The following is a 23,034-nucleotide window of genomic DNA, read 5'->3' as shown; positions in this document are numbered from 1 at the left end:
AAAATGTAACAGGGGCCCTAGACAAATAATAAAGCACCCCACCCTAGCAGTGGTGGGTTACCCCCAGTTCAGACCGGTTCTATAGAATGGGTAGTAAAAGCGGTGGGAGGCTCCACCCACCGACCCTGACGTCATCAGGAAGCTTCTGTGCAGAAGCGCGCGGGCGAGCGCAGCCCTGTTGCGAACCAGTAGTAAAGGTAAGTAAAACCCACCCTTGAACCCCAGGCCTGGGACGAAAGACAGGTTTTCAAGGCGGGAGAATCCTTCTCTTTCATGTTCATCTGTTTCACTGGTGGGTTGTCCCCGGTTCGCACCGGTTCTATAGAATCCGTAGTAAAACCGGTGGGAGGCTCCGCCCACTGACTCTGACATCATCAGAATGCTTCTGCGCATGCACAGAAGAGCGCGCGCGCGCACGCGCGCGAGCAAAGCAAGTGCGTGTGCGCGGCCCCGTTGCGAACAGAAAGTAAAGGTAAGTAGAACCACCCCTGATCTGTTTATACATGCACACAGTAAGAACAATGAAGAAATACTCTCCTTCTATTCTACATTACGGTGTATACTACGTACCAGAGCAGTCAGTTGAATAGGTCACTTTATCGAGGCCAAAACTTAATGACCTCTTTGAGGATACATCTTCTGCACACACCATAGCTATGCAGTTGGTAACAGAGCTGCGGACTCCTGACTGTATTCTATCTATCCCCAGCAGATCCTAGAAAAAAACCTCGTAGACGACCCTCACTCTGTCAAGGACCTTGGAGTACTCATCTCAAACGATCTAAGTGCCAGAGCTCACTGTAACAGCATTGCCAAAAAGGCACTAAGAGTTGTTAACCTAATTTTGCGAAGCTTCTTCTCCGGTAACATTGTATTGCTAACTAGGGCATACAAAACCTTTGCCAGACCAATTCTCGAATACAGCTCGTCTGCCTGGAATCCACACTGTATATCGGATATTAATACAATTGAGCAAGTCCAGAGGTATTTCACGAGAAGAGTCCTCCACTCCTCTGCTCACAACAGAATCCCTTATGCCACCAGGCTTGAAATTTTGGGCTCGGACAATCTTGAACTGCGCCGCCTGCAGTGTGAACTAAGCGTAGTACACAAAATTATCTGCTACAAAGTCCTACTTGTCAATGACTACTTCAGCTTCAACCACAACAATACACGAGTACACAATAGATACAAACTCAAGGTAAACCGCTCCAAACTCGATTGCATAAAATACGACTTCAGCAATAGAGCGGTCAATGCCTGGAATGCACTACCTGACTCCGTTGTTACATCCTCAAACCCTCACAGCTTCAACCTTAAACTGTCTACTGTGGACCTCACCCCATTCCTAAGAGGTCCGTAAAGGGGTCGTGCATAAGCGCACCAGTGAGCCTACCGTCCCTATCTTACTGTCCCCCATTTATTTGTATTCATTTCCTTCGTTCATGTCCATGTTCATATTCATACCTGCTATCTTGTACATGTTTGACAAACTAATAAATAAATAAAAAATAAATAGAAAGCTGCTCTCCTCATAATCTAATCCAATTTGCATGGTGTCATCATCATCATCATTTAGAGGGCTTTTCAGCTGTAGCATTGGTTTACAAACAGGCAAAAAAGGGCAAATTCATTTGGAAAATTTCACTGTTCTCTCACTGCTTTCAAAGAACTTGCTCGTTTTTTGTTTACAACCACAATGTGAATTATGCTTCTTCCAAGCAGCAGTCTCTGGCTCCATAAACCGATTTCATATGTGCCCGGTGCTTCTTGTGAAGTGTCATGCCGCCATGGGCGAGGCATTCTCATTCCTGAATCTCTCTCTATTCTTCTCGGTCCTGAAATTCCACTTGTGCAAAGAACTCTTAAAGCAGCATTTTCCTCTGGGAGACTAGCTGTCCCTCCATGCTAAGAACGTGCCTGGCTCAGCAGAGCTGCTATTTTATTAACGTTGTTTGAAGACTGCTTGTGCAACTCAATTGCCAAATCTTATTATTCATGATTTTTATCTCATCGCTCGACATGCGCGATGGCTCTGAGGTGTCACCAATGAAACTCCTCAAAGCTCTTGGATACACGAGCAAAGTCTATTCTCAGTTTCACAGCATCTGAGATCTCCTTCACCTTTACATCTGCCACCATAATCTGTCTTCCTGCTTGGCTGTTTTTTTTTTTTTTCCACCCGTTCTCAATCGACATGCAATGGAAAGTAGATATGTACCCTAAATAGGTTTGCCACGCAGCTGGATTACTAATAGTTTTCTCCTACACACAACCCAGTGGATGGACTCCACTGATGCTCATAGGCTCAGTTTTCCCAGGTCACACTAAACCATAATAGGAAAGGTTTTGATTTGTTTAGCATGAAGTTTGAACGCAGCCCATGTGACTGTTTAAAAAATTGTGGCTGGAAGAAAACCAGGGTTTACTACAGCATGGAAACTTAATCAAGTAATCCCAGGTAAGGCTTTGATTCTGAACACTGCAGAATCAGCAGGGCTGAAAAACTTGATTCTGTATTGCCAAGCGTGCGGTATACATTCTGCTTAGCATGTCTGCTTGAATTTATCATTGTCAATTCTGGTGCCAGCTTTAAGAACCTTTTGTTTCCTCCCTGCTCCATCATCATCTGCTGTTGACTGGGGCAGTGACTAGGGTGGAGGAAAGGAATCTAGCGTGTATCTGCTAACCTGATCATTTCAGCAGCTTCCTCTTTTCCACTTTCTAGTCCTGCCCAGTTCTTTGATCTTCCCAGCCTCAACTCTGCTCCTCAACCCAACCATCCACCAATCCTCCTGATGCCTTTCCTCCTTCCTTTGCCAGGAATCTAAAGAAGTGCGTCCATATCCCTCAGGTCCGCTCATTTCATTTCTAACAACCCTCCTCCTTTAAGGTAAGGCACATATGTGCTAGTTGTTCCTGACTCTATAGAGGGCGGTGCTCATCTCCGTTTCAAAGCCGAAGAGCCAGCGCTGTCCAAAGACGTCTCCGTGGTCATGTGGCCGGCATGACTCAACGCCAAAGGCGCACGGAACGCTGTTACCTTCCCACCAAAGGTGGTCCCTATTTTTCTACTTGCATTTTTTACGTGCTTTCGAACTGCTAGGTTGGCAGAAGTTGGGACAAGTCACGGGAGCTCACCCCATTACACAGCACTAGAGATTCGAACCGCTGAACTGCTGACCTTTCAATCGACAAGCTCAGCATCTTAGCCACTGAGCCAACACGTCCCTTCCTCCTTTACTCAGACATTAAAACATAAGCCTGTGGGTATAATGCCTGCTTTTTAAGGGTTGTGTTTCTCAAACTTGGCAACCAATGTACATGGACTTCCACTCACAGAATTGGCCAGCCGCCATATGCATTTTGGATGCTTTTTTCTTTGAGGTCCCCAAGCCCTCAATACACTTTACCGCTGAAGTATAGCAACAAACCTTTGAGCCTTGACAATGTTATTTCCTGACTTTTCCCACCATATTAATAAACAAAATGACCTAAGTCTTTCTCCTTTTTAAATGGAAATTTTAAATTTGGTTTTAAATTATTGGGGTTTTAAATTTGTTCAGCCAAATTATTTAATTCGTTTTATTTTATTTTAAATTTTGTATCTATATGTTTTATTCTATGGCTGTTCACCGCCCTGAGTCCTTCGGGAGTAGGGCGGTATATAAATTCAATAAAATAATAAAAAAATAAAAATAAATAATAAATAAAATACTGGATAAGTCTTTAATTAGGCTTAGCGTACCCAAGAAGCTTAGCATCTCTGCACCTTCTGTGCATGCCATCCACAGAAATGCAGGCCTTCCTTCCTTACTCATTTCATGCAGTCACAGTATCCTGTCCAGTAGTGGGATTCAAATCCCGGCGCTACCAGTTCGCTATCGGGAGCGCGCAGGCGCGCACGCTTGCTTTGTGAATGCACGGCGCTTCTGCGCATTCGCAAAAGGTTCTGCTCATGTGCAGAGCGTTTTTGATGAGTGGGTGGAGCCTCCCGCCGCCAACACTACTGGTTCTCCTGAACCGGGACGAACTGGTAGCAACCCACTACCGATCCTGTCACTTTCGATTGTGTCCCACAAAGAACAACCACAATAACAACAAAAGTTCATGCCCCCTGGCCTTCAAAGCTTTGCCACCCTAGCTCTAAACACCATTCTCCACTCAAAAGCATCATTATCTGCATAGGTTCACCTTATCTGGGGATCAGTATTACTTTATATATTCTAAACAAAGCACCTTGAGCCGTTTGTTTCTGAGACTTACCCAACTACACGATTGCTTTGGTCGTCTTTATAGAGTTGACATGAGAATTTACTTTGGTAATAGTAGCAGAGACAAATATTTCCCACACTGTTAAGTAAAATATACATTCCTGCTTCAAGCAAAGCCATGCCCCCTGCTGGGGCATTTTCATCATTTCCACCAACATATATATATATATACCTACAGGGGAATTCTAACTGCGTTGAAACAGAGTCAAAGAAATCATCCAGAAAGAAGGCACTAATTCTCTTCCTGCAACAACCACCACGCATTTTGAACTGCCAAAGAGGCAAAAGAAGATTCTTACCGGAAGATGCAATTTCATCTGAATTCAAAGATACAACTTCACGAGCTGGCTGTTCGTAGAGAAGGAATTGATAGCGGTGGTAACCACTTTCAGGGGGTGGTGTGGGTCGGATGTAGTCTGGATACCAGAAATAAAAGTAAAAGAAAATTCTGGTTGTGCATATGTATATATATATATAAAGGTAAAAAAGGTAAAGGTTCCCCTCGCATATATGTGCTACTTGTTCCTGACTCTAGGGGGCGGTGCTCATCTCCGTTTCAAAGACGAAGAGCCAGCGCTGTCCAAAGACGTCTCCGTGGTCATGTGGCTGGCATGACTCAACGCCAAAGGTGCACGGAACACTGTTACCTTCCCACCAAAGGTGGTCCCTATTTTCCTACTTGCATTTTTTACCTGCTTTCGAACTGCTAGGTTGGCAGAAGCTGGGACAAATAACGGGAGCTCACCCCCTTACATGGCACTAGGGACTCGAACCACTGAACTGCCGAGCATTCAATCAACAAGCTCAGCGTCTTAGCCACTGAGCCATCGCATCCCTATGTATATTTAGGGCCCCCCAAAAAACATTTATCTAAGATTGAGACACAGCCCCCTGTTGTTCTTTCTTAATAACCATCTCATTTATTGAATTCATCTATACCAGTTCTCTTTTACTTAATAGTTTTCCTGAGACTTTTTTTCCTACTTCTCAGAGGGAATTTTTTTTTTTTTACAGCTCTATAATTTTTGGTTTGTTTGCATTTATGCACTATGCCGGACGTGGGACTCGAATTCTTTATTTTCGTTTCGACTGTGATTCCTATTTAGAGGGGCATTATTAAACATTCTTAATAAGGAATATAAAATCATAGAAGCAAATGAGGATTGACGGTATAGATTTCAATCTTTGGAGCACCTGGTGTGTATGTAGAATTTCTGAGCATGTTGCACCCTTCTCTCTATCTGGCTGCTTTCCATCAAGTTACAAGAATGTACTTGTTTGTTCTTTGTTAAAAAAAAAAAAAACACCTCCCTTTTTAACTTCACCTGGTTTTCCCAACCTTTCAAGCTTAGATTAAGTTCCTTCTCTTTCCAAATACACCTCTTGTTACCTCTCCTAACCCATCTTCCAGATGGATGACACCCAAGCCCCAAAGCGCTACCTAATTTTAGACTCGTTCCAGTTTGTCTGCCTCTCAATTACCCTGTTCACAAATATTTATTTAAATAAAATAACTCCCAATGTGTGATTCTGTGTGGCTAATATAGGATTAAAACAGGGGTGAAATCCAGCAGGTTCTGACAGGTTCTGGAGAATCGGTAGCGGAAATTTTGAGTAGTTCGGAGAACCGGCAAATACCACCTCTGTCTGGCCCCAGAGTGGGGTGGGAATGGAGATTTTGCAGTATCCTTCCCCTGGAGTGGGGTGGGAATGGAGATTTTGCAGTATCCTTCCCCTGCCACGCCCACCAAGCCACTCCCACCAAGCCATACCATGCCGTCAAGCCACGCCCACAGAACCGGTAGTAAAAAAATTTGGATTTCACCACTGGATTAAAACCAAAACAAGATCAATAATAAAGGCAAAATACACAATGCAATATAAAACAGGCTAAATAGTAAATAATAAAACGAGCTTTAAAAACATCATATACTGTAAATAATAAGTGAAGAATACTGTAACTCTGATTTCCTTAGTTATGTTGGAATGAGACCTCAACTGAAGGATTCCAGGCAACCTTGGATGTGCGTATTGGGTTGGCTGTTGACCTGTATAAGTGCAATCCTCTATTTTAATGATTCTTCAATAATGCTTTCATTTGTGTTTGCTTTTTATTTTTACTCTTGTTAGCCACCTTAACAAGATCCTTTTAGTGAAAAAGCAAATAATGACTGCATTGATGTTCTTCTCGCCATAATTCCCTGACCTGTGGGAAACTATTTTAATATCTTTCTTCCCATCATTTTTTCATTACTAACCTAATCTCTCCAAATTTCAACTTTGGGCCAAAATAGCCTTACAAAGGAATAATTTGGAGGTGAGAAATGGATTCCCCCCCACCCCCCAATCTTACTTCTCTTCAATTGGATACTATTATAGAGGAAAAAGGGATGTGGCTAAGACGTTGAGCTTGTCGATTGAAGGGTCGGCAGTTCAGCGGTTCGAATCCCTAGCGCTGCGTAACGGGGTGAGCTCCTGTGACTTGTCCCAGCTTCTGCCAACCTAGCAGTTCGAAAGCAGGTAAAAAATGCAAGTAGAAAAATGGGGAACACCTTTGGTGGGAAGGGAACAGGCGTTCCATGCGCCTTTGGCGTTTAGTCATGCTGGCCACATGACCATGGAGACATCTTCGGACAGTGCTGGCTCTTTGGCTTTGAAACAGAGATGAGCACCACCCCCTAGAGCCGGGAACGACTAGCACATATGTGCGAGGGGAACCTTTATCTTTACCTTATAGAGGAAATATATATATTGGGGAAAAATAGGCCATTTTTACATTGACTTCTCTCTGGGGAATGTAATCTGGTTTAATTAATTAACCCAATAACCCAATATACTCAACTTTCAGCTAATCATATAGTCTGAGTTTGTAATTCATCCTAGGTTATAATGTGGCTGCCAATTTGTGTCCCAATATGTTATGTGAATACAGCTGTAGAAATGCTAAATTTTAAAGCCTCTCCATGTAACTCTATGATACTCAAGAGTATCATAGATACTCTTATGGTTGGTGGTGCATTTATGGCTTTTAGAAAGGAAAGTGATTACTTATTACTGGGAGGAAATGACAGTATTAACAAAAGAGACTGAATGGCAAATTAACTACACATACATTTTGGTCTAGTATGTTGTGTGAACTCACTAGTTTTTGATGAAATTTTTATGCGGACTTAGGAAATCAGGTTAATTGCTTTAATCATTGATAAAAATGTCATGCAAACATATCTTCTGACTGTAGCAAGAGAGTGACTTTTTTTGTACAGTACATTGAGCTATGGTTAAAGAAATCATAGTTTATTGAATTAACCATGCTGGGTGGCTTCATTTAACGCAATGAGTCATATACCCATTGGGGATCCATATAGTGCAAACTAGTTAAATTTTAGCCTACAAACACAGCCGGTATCTTTATTAATTGTACTTTTTATTATTAACTCTTATAAGTTCATAACATTTTAAACACTCATAAGAAGATAAAAGGAAACATTCTGAATAGGTTGTACAAATTAAGAGAGATAAAATTAAAATAGGATATAAATGCAGATACTAGAATACTAGAGAAATAAAACTAAAAACTGATCAGTTCATAAGGTACTAAAACATTGGATATGGAAATATGAAGCTACAAAGCTATTGATATACTTAAATATTAAATTAATTGATTTCACTTCTCATTCAAGAAGCTTCTTTAGTTCTAGTTGTATCTCTACTAACAATATAAATTAGAATAAAAATAATCAAGTTAGTACGCTTCAATAAACTAACAAATTCTCTTGAAAGAACAAGATATTTTAAATATTTTAAAAGGGTTTTTTTTAGCATTTATTATTTTTAATTTACATTTTTATCACACTTTTCCCAGACCCTTTCTCATATCATCCCTGTAGAGTAAACTGGGAGAGGATGATTGGCATAAACTTGGTAAGATCCATGGCTCGATGGATATTGGAAACTGCATCTCCTAAACCTGTAACTAACAGAAGATAAAGTCACAATACTACCATAATGTTTGAGTTTAGGACAGCAACTGGTTGCTGTAGCAGAGGTGGGTTTCTGCAGGTTCTGACCAGTTCTGGAGAACCGGTAGCGGAAATTTTGAGTAGTTCGGAGTACTGGTAGTAAAAATTCTAACTGGCCCCGCCCCCATCTATTCTCTGCCTCCCAAGTCCCAGCTGATCGGGAGGGAATGGGGATTTTGCAGTATCCTTCCCCTGGAATGGGGAGGGAATGGAGATTTTACAGTATACTTCCCCTGGAGTGGGGAGGGAATGGAGATTTTACAGTATCCTTCCACTGGAGTGGGGAGGGAATGGAGATTTTATAGTATCCTTCCCCTGGAGTGGGGAGGGAATGGAGATTTTACAGTGGGGAGGGAATGGAGATTTTACAGTATCCTTCCCCTGGAGTGGGGAGGGAATGGAGATTTTACAGTATCCTTCCACTGGAGTGGGGAGGGAATGGAGATTTTATAGTATCCTTCCCCTGGAGTGGGGTGAGAATGGAGATTTTACAGCATCCTTCCCCTGCCACGCCCACCAAGCCACACCCACCAAGCCATGCCATGCCACGCCCACCATGCCACACCCACAGAACCGGTAGTAAAAAAATTTGCAACCCATCACCGTGTTGTAGGGTTCATCAAAGCACTATTTTCTGTTTTTGCAGAACTGGCAAATTATATAATAACTTCCTTCGGATAGCATGCATTTGACCATGACAGGGGCTTAAAACATATATTCCTGCCTGACAAGATGTTAGTTGCAAAGCAGGAATCCAGACCTCTTCCGTCAAGTTCCAACTTCAATCATCTCAACATTTCTAGCTAGTTTAGCTTCCATATGCTCCGTCAATTGCATAGGTTGCCATAAGAACCAGCAAAAGGAAACTACACTTAATTTCCCGAAGAGCTCGGATGTAAATGAAATCAGGGCATTACTGGCTGTCAATCTTGAATGCCTCACTAGTGGGTTGATGGCTACCCCTCCCCGCTCTGTGTTGTGAAAAAAAAAAAAATCAAATATCAAGCAGAGCTATTATGTATGCAGATGCTCCTTAATGGTTTAAAACCCCAATCTTAGCTCAAAGGGCATTTCAGATTGGATTCAAGAAGACAAGATGATGTAAAAGAAATTGGAGAGATAAAATTCTTCGCCCGCCTAATCAAGAGGTGGGGTGTGGGGGCGCGAGGTGCTATTCTTTCTTCTTCAATGTAACTAACCATCACAAATTCACTTCCTGCTGGACTTTTTATCACTTCAGGATTTTATGAGCAAAAAAAACTTAAGTTTTCTTATGGTTGCCCAGTCCGGCAAATCCACCAGCTGTTATAAACGCCTTGCAGGTGGCACGAAGTCTCGGGGCCAGTGAAATTGGAATTTTAAGAATTTTAAGAACATATTTTCAGCATTCCTACAACAAAACGGTTGACGTGATGGATATGGCCCATCACACAGAAAACAAAGGAGAAAGCTATAGCCAGTTCATATCATATTTTCTAAGAATATATCTGGGACTCGTATGACACCCAGATATATTGTTGAACATTGAGGTTATGCTATCTCGTGTTGCAGTATGTTAGTTTCCCGTGTGTTTTTAATAAGAAAAAAGAAACTTAAACTAATAAGCATCGTTTAAGCATTGAGCATCAAAGAATGCATTGACAGACTCACCATTGCATGGACACTATTTTGAGGACATCCAGTATAATATATGCAGTGGTGAATTTCAAATTTTTTTACTACCGGTTCTGTGGGCGTGGCTTGGTGGGCATGGCAGGGGAAGGATACTGTAAAATCTCCATTCCCTCCCCAATCCAGGAGAAGGACACTGCAAAATCCCCATTTTCTCCTGATCAGCTGGGACTTAGGAGGCATGGAATAGATGGGAGCGGGGCCAGTCAGAATTTTTACTACCGGTTCTCCGAACTACTCAAAATTTCCACTACTGGTTCCAGAACTGGTCTATCAATGGACTCCTAAGAATGGACTCCTAAGTTGCATTAACAGAGGAATACAATCAAGATCAAGGGAGGTACTAATACCACTCTATAAAGCCTTAGTAAGGCCACACCTAGAGTACTGCATCCAGTTTTGGTTACCACAATATAAAAAAAGATGTTGAGACTCTGGAAAGGGTGCAGAGAAGAGCAACCAAGATGATTAGGGGACTGGAGAGTAAAACATACGATGAACGGTTGCAGGAACTGGGCCTGGCTAGTCTAGTGAAGGGAAGGACCAGGGGAGACATGATAGCAGTCTTCCAATATTTGAGGGGCTGCCACAGGAGGAAGGGGGTCAAGCTATTCTCCAAAGCACCCAAAGCTTATCTACACTATTCTGCACAGGACATTTCAAAACTATTTTCCCTGCTATATTTCGGAGAACACATAATACGTATCTTGGTTCTCAATTTATTGGGGTCTCAATAACCCCAATTTATTGGGGTCTCAATAACCCCAATATTGCATATTGGGCCTGCAATAGTGTTTTTGAAAGCTAACGCGGGACCTTCTAAAATTGAATTTTTTAAAAAATAGAGCATAAAGTCTTGTGTTGTGCTACCTTAAGGAGGGACATATTTGTTAAAATTCAACACCCTGCTTGTTTAAACAAGCTCAGAATCTATTGCTAACTACTTTATAAAATGCCATCAGCGAATCTCTTTTGCATAGGCAAAACAAGTTCATAAAATTATAGTGCGAGCTTTCAAAGTCTCTTGAATTTTATTTTTTTTTCTTGGACAAGATGGAAAATATTTTAAAAATGGGGGTGGGGGGGAGGATAGAAAAAAAATCTGATGTTTAATCTTTGAATCTACATTTAGTTGCAGTCTTGATGGAATAAGGCAGTGACGGCTAACCTTTTTTTCCCTTGGGTGCCGAAAGCATGTGCATGCGTGCCAAACACCCATAATTCAATGCCCCCCACCTCCCTGCGCATGTGCATGCATGCGTAACTCCCCTGGGCTCCCCTGCAGATGCGTGCATGACCCCCCCTGTGCCCTGTTTTGGGCCTAGCAGGCCTCCCTGAAGCCTCTGGAGGCTGGAAATGGCCTGTTTACCGACTCCTGGTGGGCCCGGTAGGCCCGTTTTTCACCCTCCCCAGGCACCAGAACCTTTCTTGGAGCCTGGGGAGGGTGAAAACAGCCTCCCCGGCCCCATGAAGGCCAAAAATGCTGTCCAGAGCTTCTATGCGAGCCTTATACTTACCTGGCATCCAAAACGGGCCATTTGGAGACTCCTGGGAGGGGAGGGGACGGGACGGGAGGGCCGGCATGTGTGGGGCCAGCCGAAAATCAGCTGGCTGGCGTACGCATGCGTGCTGGAGCTGAGCTAGGGCAATGGATCGTGTGCCTGCAGATATGGCTCCACGTACCACCTGTGGCACGCGTGCCATAGGTGCGCCATCACAGCAAAGGGTCTTGAAGAAGGTCTGTACAGGGGAAGGCTGCAGCCCTTTGAATCCGATTTTGAGCTGAACTGCCCTTAAGGCTCACTGTGTGACTTGACTGTGAGGCAATCAAGATCACAAAAATCACACATATGAACAAGGATGCCTACTTCCTCACACAAATATAGAGGTCTCCGTAACAGGTGCCTAATGATACACAGAAGTTCTTAGCAGGTACAGGCAACCCTCAACTTTCAACTGCTCCCTTAGAGGCCATTCGAAGTTACAATGGCACTGAAAAAAAGTGGCTTATGACCATTTTTCACACTTACAACCATTGCGGCATCCCGCGTGGTCACGTGATTTCCATTCAGATGCTTGACAACGGACTCACATTTATGATGGTTGCCATATCTCAGGGTCACACGATCATCCTTTTGCGACCTTCTGTCAGGCAAAGTCCACGGGGAAAACAGATTCACTTAACAACCGTCTTACTAAGCTAACGACGGCAGCGATCCGCTTAACAAACGTGGCCAGAAGAGTCGTAAAATGGGGCAGAACTCACTTAACAAAGGTCTCACTTAGCGACATAAGTTTTGGGGCTCAAATGTGTCTGAAGTTGAAGACTCCCCGTATGAAGGGCTTCTGCTTACCTGCTATTACATGACCTTCCAGGTTCCCCGTCTTCAAATCATCGCCCTGAAAAGAGATAAATTATATACAATGGAACAAGCTCTTTAACAAGGTTTCATAAATGCACATATTGGGTAGACTTTGTTTTAGAAGAATAGGAATAGGCAGGCTGAAAAAAGGAAACAGGGTTGGGATTCATTATTGCCAGGTGTGGGTTTATGGGGGTTCGCAGGGGTTCGGGAGAACCTCTAGCTAAGATTCTGAGCAATTCGGAGAACCTCCAAATCCCACTCCTGGCTGGCCCCACCCATCCCACCCCTCCCAGGAGTCCCCACATGGCCCATTAAGTGCAGGGCGCGCGCAGAGGCTTGGGGAGGGCAAGAAACGGGCCTACCGGAAGTTCGGGAGGGCCAGAAACGGGCCTGTTTCCGGCCTCCAGAGGGCCTCCGGAACCTGGGGAGGCCATTTTTGCCCTCCCGGGGGCTCAAGGAAAGCCTCCGGAGCCCGGGGAGGGCATAAACGCCCCCCCCCCGTGGTGCAAGAGGCCAACTAGCCACGCCCACTATGGCCACGCCCACCCAGCAATCAGGCAGAGAACCCCTTGCTAAAATTTTTGAAGCCCACCCCTGACTATTGCTACCTGAAACATACTGTTCACTAGCACAGCAAATTCACACCTGAGGCAAAGCCCTGCTCTCTTGACACGCCACATGTAGAAACCGTTAAAACTAGTAATCCTGATTCTTGAAATAACACTCTTTATACTGTCATTAATTCTAGCACTTTTGGACAGCACTACGACAACTATGCACTAAGATGCTTTTTTTTTTTTTGATGAAGTCCCTATTTTGATTTGTATCAAAAGTAAGTTTTAACATGAAAAACACTGATGTATGGAAGAAAGAATTGGAATATCAAGATACTGAAACCCTGCTGTTGCGGCCTGCCCTCTGGAACAGCTCCCTCCAACTTGTGAGTGCTGTGGCTCGTACGCGGCCTGTGTAGATTGTAGCTGATTCCAACAGCAAGGAGGCTGGTGTGGTGCTGCGTCAGCAGCCTGTGCAGCTGGCACTCGAGTCAGACAATGAGGAGGCTGGAGAAGATGTGGTGCCAGAGGTTGGGATTCAGCCAGGGCCTTCAGAACCTCCGGAAGCTCCCATAAGTGAAGAAGAAGAAGAGGAGGAGCTTCTTCTCGATGCACGGGCACGCAGAGCTGCCAAAAGGCAGGAGTGGTTCCTCAGGAGGAGGTCTCCTCGAGAGTAAGGCTTGGGGCTAATTGGCCACTCCCTTAGCCTATTTAAGGAAGGACGACAACTGAGGCAATTTGCAGGGAACAACTTCGTTCACTCTCCTTCGCGTCCTGATCTTAGATCTCTTATCAGTGTCCTGCAAATTGCTTCTGGGCTTTCTGCCAACCATAGTAAGATTACGATTATTTATTCTTTGGATTCTTGTAGGCTGTTAAGAAAGTTAATTAACAGCCTTCATTTGAAAAAGACTGATTTAATTTAGTAAACTAAGCTTTGTACAGACTTCGTGTGCGCTGTGTTCTTTGGGGTCCGTAGCTGGGGCAGAACAGTGAGGTTGGCCCCAACTCTCCTGATCTTCCATATGTGTCTGCAGACTTGGCTCTCCCAGTTAGCTTGGAGCCCCAGTGAGGAAACATCACATGGAGGTGGTTGATCAATTAACAACAGATCACACCTCCCCACCACCCTGCTCTCACTCTTCCCATCTATAATTAGGTTATACTGCTTTACATTAATATGTTCTCTTTCTCTCTCTCTCTAGCTATCTATTTATCTATCTATCTATCTAATTGTACGCCACCCAGAATTACCCTATGGTAAGACCAGCGGCCAATAAATGTTATAATAAATGAATAAAAATAAATCTGGAAGTGTCGAGATCAGGAAATCTAATGACTGCAATGTGGCCTCAATGTTAAAGGGATGATCTGGGATTGGAGAAACTCAGGTTGAAGGGCTTCAGTTGCATATGGAGCTAGTGAGGAGGAGCTCAATATACTTCACAGTTGGTCTTGCATCATGCATGAGATTATGGATAACTCTATCCCTTTGAACCATTCTGAACTCCCAGAAACAAAGCAGGATTGATATGAAATAAATGAATTATCTCCCCACCGAGGCTAACGGAGGCTGTTCAACTCTACGACAGGAATCTTACTTTGTCCTCGACTTAAGTACAAATTATAATAAATTCCCATTCTAAGTGATTAAAATCTCCTTTTCAATGATCTTGTTAGAGGGGAAAAATGCTGTGAGATTTTGCCTGATGAAAGTTTTCCCACGTTTGCTTAACTTCACTTAACTTGTTTCTCTCTCTCTCTCTCTCTCTCTCTCTCTCTCTCTCTCCCTCCCTCCCTCCCTCTCCCTTTCCCTTTCCCTTTCCTTTTCCCTCTCCCTCTCCCTCTCCCTCTCCCTTTCTCTCTCTCTGCCTGGCACTTTGCTTTGTGCCTAATTCTGCTGGTGGGAGCTATAGTTTGCTTGCTTATTTATATTTAAAGTGTCATGGCTTTATAGATGGCAGCCCAACTCCCTGTGGTATTCTCCTGAATCAGAGGCTGTGCTGTTACCATGTCACAGAAGGAATGACAGACTGATAGCGCTGGACCTGTTTCTCTGGGCTCCAGGTTGCTAGGAAGGCTGCAAATGCGTTCCTTCCAACCTGCGAGGCCATTATATGCACAGGAATTCAGGCAGCAGATAATTATCGTCTTTGCCATGGCAAAAAAAGTCACTGTGGTTTTAAAAAAAAACAAGTAAGCTGGTACACCAGATAGGAGGTAAAGTATGAGGAAAGAAAAGGGAAATATACAAGGGCAATGCACGTATTTCTCAGCTGTATCCCTACGAGGTATTCATTGAAAACATTTCAGCTCTGTCAAAGACCGTTTAGGCATTTAATACATGATGCTGAAAAGTGCATTTGACTTTTTCTTGTGGGTTTTTTCCCCCCCTATTATATGCGAATGCCTTTAATGCAGTGGTGAAATCCAAATTTTTTTACTACCGGTTCTGTGGGTGTGGCTTGGTGGGCGTGGCAGGAGAAGGATGCTGCAAAATCTCCATTCCCACCCCACTCCAGGGGAAGGATACTGCAAAATCCCCATTCCCTCCCCACTCCTGGGGGAAGGATATTGCAAAATCTCCATCCCCACCCCACTCCAGGGGAAGGCCACTGCAAAATTCCCATTCCCTCCCCACTCCAGGGGAAGGATATTGCAAAATCCCCATTCCCTCCCCATTCCTGGGGGAAGGATATTGCAAAATCTCCATCCCCACCCCACTCCAGGGGAAGGCCACTGCAAAATTCCCATTCCCTCCCCACTCCAGGGGAAGGATATTGCAAAATTCCCATTCCCTCCCCACTCCTGGGGGAAGGATATTGCAAAATCCCCATTCCCTCCCCACTCCAGGGGAAGGCCACTGCAAAATTCCCATTCCCTCCCCACTCCTGGGGGAAGGATATTGCAAAATTCCCATTCCCTCCCCACTCCAGGGGAAGGCCACTGCAAAATTCCCATTCCCTCCCCACTCCAGGGGAAGGATACTGCAAAATCCCCATTCCCTCCCCATTCCTGGGGGAAGGATATTGCAAAATCTCCATCCCCACCCCACTCCAGGGGAAGGCCACTGCAAAATTCCCATTCCCTCCCCACTCCAGGGGAAGGATATTGCAAAATCTCCATTCCCAACCCACGCTGGGGCCAGCCAGAGGTGGTATTTTCCAGTTCTCCGAACTGCTCAAAATTTAGGCTACCGGTTCTCCAGAACCTGTCAGAAGCTGCTGGATTTCACCCCTGATTTAATGGAGAAACTATTTATAAGTTATCCAATGGAGTATAAAGCCAAACTAGTCTTGATTTGAATAGAAGATAATTTAACTGTAAAAAAGCACTTTGCAGATCTGTTTTCAGAATTTACAGGCTTGAATTTGATCGTAATTAAAACGGCGATATGCATTTAAGTGTTTTGAAAATAAGTCATATTGTTATCAAGATAATAGTTTATATGTGGCACACAATCACCATTCGAAACATTTACAAACAAAAGAGGTAGGAACAATGAACTACCACCAATTTATGACTGTATTATCATTAAATCTAGGAGCCTTGGTAGTACAGTGGTTTAAAGCACCCTGTTATTAACACAGCTGCCTGCAATTACTGCAGGTTCGAATCTTACCAGGCTCAAGGTTGACTCAGCCTTCCATTCTTTCTAAGGTAGGTTAAATGAGGACCCAGTTTGTGGGGGCAATAAGCTGACTTTGTATAAATATACAAAAAGTATGAAGACTATTGCTTAGCCCATTGTAAGCTGCCCTGAGTCTCCAGAGAAGGGCGGCATATAAATCAAATAAAAAAAAAAAAAAAAAACCTACTGTAGCCAAACAGGAAAGATTAATGAGAGGATGTAGACTTATCTTGATCTTCTCGAGAGTTGCAGAAGGCTATCTAGTGATGCTTGAAAGGGGCAAGGGTGACTTTTTAAAGACAATTTTTAAGTTTTGGAGGGGGGATTAAAATGGGAGTTGGGTACAAAAGCTTCTAAGTGGTAAACCGATCCCAGGCTAACCTTAAAGGTAAAGGTTCCCCTCGCACATATGTGCTAGTCGTTCCTGACTCTAGGGGGCGGTGCTCATCTCCGTTTCAAAGCCGAAGAGCCAGCGCTGTCCAAAGACATCTCTGTGGTCATGTGGCCGGCATGACTCAACGCCAAAGGCGCACGGAACGCTGTTACCTTCCCACCAAAGGGGGTCCCTATTTTTCTACTTGCATTTTTTCATGTGCTTTCGAACTGCTAGGTTGGCAGAAGCTGGGACAAGTAACGGGAACTCACCCCAACATGCGGCGCTAGGGATTCGAACCATTGAACTGCCGACCTTCTGATCGACAAGCTCAGCATGTTAGCCACTGAGCCACCGTGTCCCCTCGGCTAACCTTACTAACTTCCTAATCTTTTCAACATATCCTGAAATCATACCATCAAAATTCAGCCGGCTAAATTTCAGAGGGATATCTGGGAGATGTACATGACTCTATCCAAAGGTGGGATTCAGCTGGTTCGTACTGGTTCGAGAGAACCAGTAGCAGAAATCACAGGTGGGCCCGCCTGCTCAGGCTCTATGCTGTCCTATTTAGGCACGTATTTGAGGTCGGGCGCATGCGTGAAAGGCGCTCTCTCTCACATTTTTGGTGCTGGGCGAACTGGTAGGTAAATTATGTGAATTCCTGACTCTATCCTTTCTATAAAAGAAAAGCAGCAGCTATGCTGTGGCAGAGATTGTGAATTATACATCCACACCAGGGGTGGGTTCTACTTACCTTTACTACCGGTTTGCATCACGCGTGCTCTTCTGCGCATGTGCAGATCACCTATGATGACATCCGGGTCAGTGGGCAGAGCCTCCCGCCGGTTTTACTACCAGTTCTTGCGAACCAGTCCGAACCGGGGGCAAAACCACTGATCCGCACACTATGTACAGTATTTACTCCTCTCTGTGAAGTTTCCGAGAGATGCCCTAATTAATTCATGAGCCACGAGCCGAACTTCAAAAGAAATACAGTCATTTATTAGGAGCACCATTTCGGCAATATTGGGATGCAGTTAGAACTAATCCCACGTAGATTTACGTTCCCCTATGACCCCGTCTCTCCCCTCTTCCCTGGCCATGTCATAAATCACATTCTCCAATTAACCACTTTGGCTGGCTGTGAAACCCAACACCCTCCTTCTGATTGCGGTCAGGAAGAATGTATGGAATGCACTTCAGTTCTCCCTCCCTCCTGCTCATGGCAACTTGAAAGCTTTGCAAGTTGACACTCTCAGCTCAGTTACGAGTCCAAATCAAATGGTTAAACATAAGGTTATTTCATATATGACCCTGATTCCCTCTGATTATTATTCATTCAGTGAAGTTATTCTCAGTTCTGGAAGAAAGAAACTCATCCTCTTCCTCTTGCTCCCCCTCCTCTTATTCTAATTCTAATTCCCTCACATCTGTTCTTGTAGGATGGTTCCTCTGTTTCCGAGAAGGGGTTTGTTGTATGAGCACTTATGGCTGTTATGAGGTTGTTGTTTTTTTGCAGTCCCTGCCTCTCAGCCTAATCATACATTAGTTCTAAGCATAACAATGAGGGTGAGAGGGAACCATGTACATCTCCACGATGTATAAAAGATATGGAGACTCTAGAAAGAGTGCAGAGAAGAGCAACAAAGAGGATTAGGGGACCGGAGGCTAAAACATTTGAAGAACGGTTGCAGGAACTGGGTATGTCTAGTTTAATGAAAAGAAGGACTGGGGAGACATGATAGCAGTCTTCCAATATCTCAGGGGCTGCCACAAAGAAGAGGGAGTCAAGCTATTCTCCAAAGCACCTGAGGGCAGGACAAGAAGCAATGGGTGGAAATTAATCAAGGAGAGAAGAAACTTATAAGTAAGGAGAAATTTCCTGACAGTTAGAACAATGAATCAGTGGAACAACTTGCCTCCAGAAGTTGTGAATACTCCAACCCTGGAAGTTTTAAAGAAGATGTTGGGTAACCATTTGTCTGAAGTGGTGTAGGGTTTCCTGCCTAAGCAGGGGGTTGGACTAGAAGACCTCCAAGGTCCCTTCCAATGCTTCTATTCTATTCTATTCTATTCTATTCTATTCTATTCTATTCTATTCTATTCTATTCTATTCTATTCTATTCTATTCTACAGTCTCTCCACCCTCCCCTCTCCTCTCCTCTCTTTCCCCTTCTCTCCCTCTCCTCTCCTCTCTTCCCCCTTCTCTTCTCTTCTCTTCTCTTCTCTTCTCTTCTCTTCTCTTCTCTTCTCTTCTCTTCTCTTCTCTCTTCTCTTCTCTTCTCCCCTCCCCTCTCCCCTCCCCTCATCTCTCCTCTCCTAGTCTAGTCTAGTCTAGTCTAGTCTAGTCTAGTCTAGTCTAGTCTAGTCTAGTCTAGTCTAGTCTAGTCTAGTCTATTTGTATTCTCCATTCCATTCCATTCTACATTGGTTGAATGCCCATCAAAAAGGCAGAAAATGTAAAGTTGATAATAATTTCACAAGTCAACACAGCCGTAAAGATTTATATCATCTACTTCTAGCAGCAGAATAAAATCGTAACATAGGAAGGGACACCAAAGGGGCCTCTTCAGTGATGTAAACAAATTAAACCATCCACGATAGATAGTTGTCCAGCTTCTGCTTGCATGCATCTTAGAAAGGGAATGAATGAGGGATATTTAAGTAGCTTATCACAGTATATACATCCTGATATTCAGTTTATGACTGGAAGTCTGTGGTCACTTTGAATTCAGTATGTGTGCAAAGCATATCCCATTAGTACACAGTGGCAAATTCCCAGTTGACTTTAGCAGTTATAGATTCTTTGTTAAGTGATACCTTGAAATACCTTGAGCACTTAAGTATTTGCTGCATTCTCTGAGGAGTGTCAATGCTTTTTCAGTTCTATACAGGGATGCTATCTAAAAAGCTTGTGCTAGCCCATAGCTTTGTAAATACGCTTCACAGCAATTTACAATGAGGTGGGTCTAATTTTTTAGACCCGATATATATTATCTTTGCACTTTATCCTAATTGCACAATTTTAGCAGTCATCAAAATTCCTTCTGCACGAAAAATGTGCCACAAGTTTGTGGGTGAATGTTAGTTTTAATGTTTTCTTCAGTCTGCAAGCAAGTACCATAAAGGTTGGGGCATTGTGCTTAAACTAGGTACGATGGTGGCAGAAACCAACTTCGATCTCTTTTCACCTTTATAAACATACCTGTTTATGATACTGTACTACTTTGAATGGGGAAGAAATCTGATAACACGGATTGCAAGTCCGTTTAGCAAAAAAAAAAAAAAAAAAAGATTCTTAGGATAAAAAAATTCTTCAATCTACCAGAAATAGATAATTTGAAGTTATTTATCTCCTGCTGATAGTCTGATTATAATTATCATTAATACTTATATTATTAATATCAATAATTATAAAACAAACATATAACAGAAAGCACTAGAGCAGGATTAGCAATATTAAAGAATAAGGAATTCATATGGCATAATATAATTTAATTTAATAAGTGTTTGTTGCACTAAATGCACCTGTCCTGTGTAACTTCTCGCCACACCTATAGTTACTGTAAATTCTTCCCTCCCATCCAGGTCTGATAAACCATATCAGTTTTGATTTGTAACATCTGTTATTAATCCAGTAACGTGGACACACCTTTTTTTCCTACCAAAAAGATTCAAGTCTAACTTGATCCAGTAAGTTATCATTAGAAATAGCACAAAGATAATTACTTTAGATAACCAGCCCTATTTTTCAAAATGTACTGAATAAAGAAAGTAATATGAGTTACGGTTTCTGAACTATGCCTTATTAAAAGTACTCACTTTTAAGTGCCACTCCAATGCTTTTAATATTTTCACAATAGCAGTTAAATAGGAAAGGCCCATCATCAAACACCTAAAAAAGCTTTAATTAATTTCTTCCTGTCACAACAGGTACTCAAATCATAACAACAACAACAAATGGTGATAGTGTTTATAGCCAGATGAGCTGCTGTTTTAATGTTGGGTCCCAGATTGGCCTGCAGTTCAAGTTCAAAGCCTTTATTGTCGTTGTACATCATGTATACAACGGAATTGGTTAACGGAATTGGTTTATTTACGGGACCGCCTACTACCACAAACAGCCTCCCACCGGCCGGTACGCTCTCATAGAGAGGGGCTCCTCCGGGTGCCGTCAGCGAAGCAGTGTCGACTGGCGGCCCCCAGGGGGACGGCCTTCTCTGTGGGGGCACCCACTATCTGGAACGAGCTCCCCCCGGACATGGCAGGGGAAGGATACTGTAAAATCTCCATTTCCACCCCACTCCAGGGGAAGGATACTGTAAAATCTCCATTCCCTCCCCAATCCAGGGGAAGGTTACTGCAAAATCCCCATTTCCTCCCGATCAGCTGTGACTCGGGAGGCAAAGAATAGATGGGGGCGGGGCCAGTCAGAATTTTTACTACCAGTTCTCTGAACTGAACTCAAAATTTCCTGTACCAGTTCTCCAGAACTGGTCAGAACCTGCTGAAACCCAATTCTGGACTACAACTTAATTAATCTAAGAAAGGCCCAGCAGAACCAACTGACTTGCAATAGTATAGCTGTAACTAAATAATATATTTACCTCTACGTTGTTCTAATAATCCTGGATCCAAATTATTTGGGAAGTATAACACTGCCAGCCGATTTTGCAAGCTTATTGCCATATAATAATAGAAAAGAGAATGATTTGTGGCATAGGAACACATTTTAAACATCATCGAGGACTGAGTGAATAAGACTGTTTCATGACAACAATACGTTGGTTTTGTTTTGCAAATTAGAATTTTGATGCGCAATAGTACTGAAATATTTTGTGGGCTGAGTTTTAGCCACTCACATCAATCCTGTTCTGATTTTGAAAAGAGTTGACTAGTCTGTCTTGAAATCTTAAGAGCCAAATTAAAAAGCCTGTGATTTTCAAAACGGCGGGGTTTTTTTTGCAGTTGTTACAGTACTGTTCAATTAGGCATACTCTTTGAGCTATATAAATCAAGATTTATAACCGTTAGATCAGTGGTGGGTTTCAAATTTTTTTTACTACTGGTTCTGTGGGTGTAGCTTGCTGGGCAGGGCATGGCATGGTGGGTGTGGCTTGCTGGGTGTGGCTTGGTGGGCGTGGCAGGAGAAGGTTACTGCAAAATCCCCATTCTGCTACAACCCCCAGCAATATTGTTCATTTGATCCGAGATATATCTAATTTAAAGCAAAGTCCCATGGCTAAGGACAGGAGTTTCCAAATTCTTCCACCAGGCTCCTAACACTATTCAAACTTTGGAAATCTCACTAAAATAAAATAAAATAATATTTCATCTGAAAATTGATAAAGCTTCTCTTGCAGTGGTGGGATTAAAAAATATTTACTACCGGTTCTGTGGGCGTGGCATGGCTTGATGGACATGGCTTGGTGGGCTTGGCAGGGGAAGGATACTATAAAATCTCCATTCCCACCCCACTCCAAGGGAAGGTTCCTGCACAATCCCCATTTCCTCCCGATCAGCTGGGACTCGGGAGGCAGAGAATAGATGGGGGCGGGGCCAGTCAGAGGTGGCATTTACCGGTTCTCGGAACTACTCTAAATTTCCGCTACCGGTTCTCCAGAACTGGTCAGAACCTGCTGAAACCCACCTCTGGAGCATTAGATGATAGCAAAGGGTTAGAAGGACCACTTGGTGCCATCCCATGGCATCATCTTCAATCCAGTTCAAAATGCCTAGGCTTACGAACATGTGAATGATTTTTTAAATGTTATCTAATTCTGGGTTTTATTTAATTGACCAAACTAAGTAATAATTTTAATTAGCAATTTTATGATGTTTGTGTGTCTATATTTTTCTTGACTGTACACTGCCTTGAGTCCTACGGGAGAAAGGCGGTATAGAAATATAATCAATCAATCAATCAATCAATCAATCAATCAATCAATCAATCTGAAGACCCAGATTGTTGGGGGCAATATGCTATTTAGTATACTGTCTATGGTGTAAGCCGCCCAGAGTCCTCGGAGAGTGGGCAGCATAGAAATATGACAAACAAACAAACAAACAAACAAACAAACAAACAAACAAATAAATAAATAAATAAATAAATAAATAAATGCAATTCCTGGGAAAAATAGCTT

The 23,034-nt window shown here is 43.2% G+C and overlaps 1 protein-coding gene across 5 annotated transcripts in view; it reads right to left on the bottom strand.

Moving 5' to 3' along the window:
- PEBP4 (phosphatidylethanolamine binding protein 4) overlaps nucleotides 1-23,034 on the bottom strand; it is a 269,026-nt gene that overhangs the window by 24,767 nt on the left and 221,225 nt on the right. For all 5 annotated transcript variants that reach the window (XM_034422078.3, XM_034422079.2, XM_034422080.2 and 2 more), the window contains exons 5-6: nucleotides 12,319-12,364; nucleotides 4,574-4,690 (exon numbers count right to left, since the gene is read on the bottom strand). In XM_034422078.3, the coding sequence (XP_034277969.2) occupies nucleotides 4,574-4,690; nucleotides 12,319-12,364 (163 nt within the window). The remainder of the gene's footprint in view (nucleotides 1-4,573; nucleotides 4,691-12,318; nucleotides 12,365-23,034) is intronic.

The sequence above is a fragment of the Pantherophis guttatus genome, chromosome 9 (assembly GCF_059756535.1).
Source record: "Pantherophis guttatus breed Tessera chromosome 9, ASM5975653v1, whole genome shotgun sequence".
Classification (NCBI taxonomy): Eukaryota; Metazoa; Chordata; class Lepidosauria; order Squamata; family Colubridae; genus Pantherophis; species Pantherophis guttatus.
This window is presented reverse-complemented; position numbering and strand designations above follow the sequence as displayed.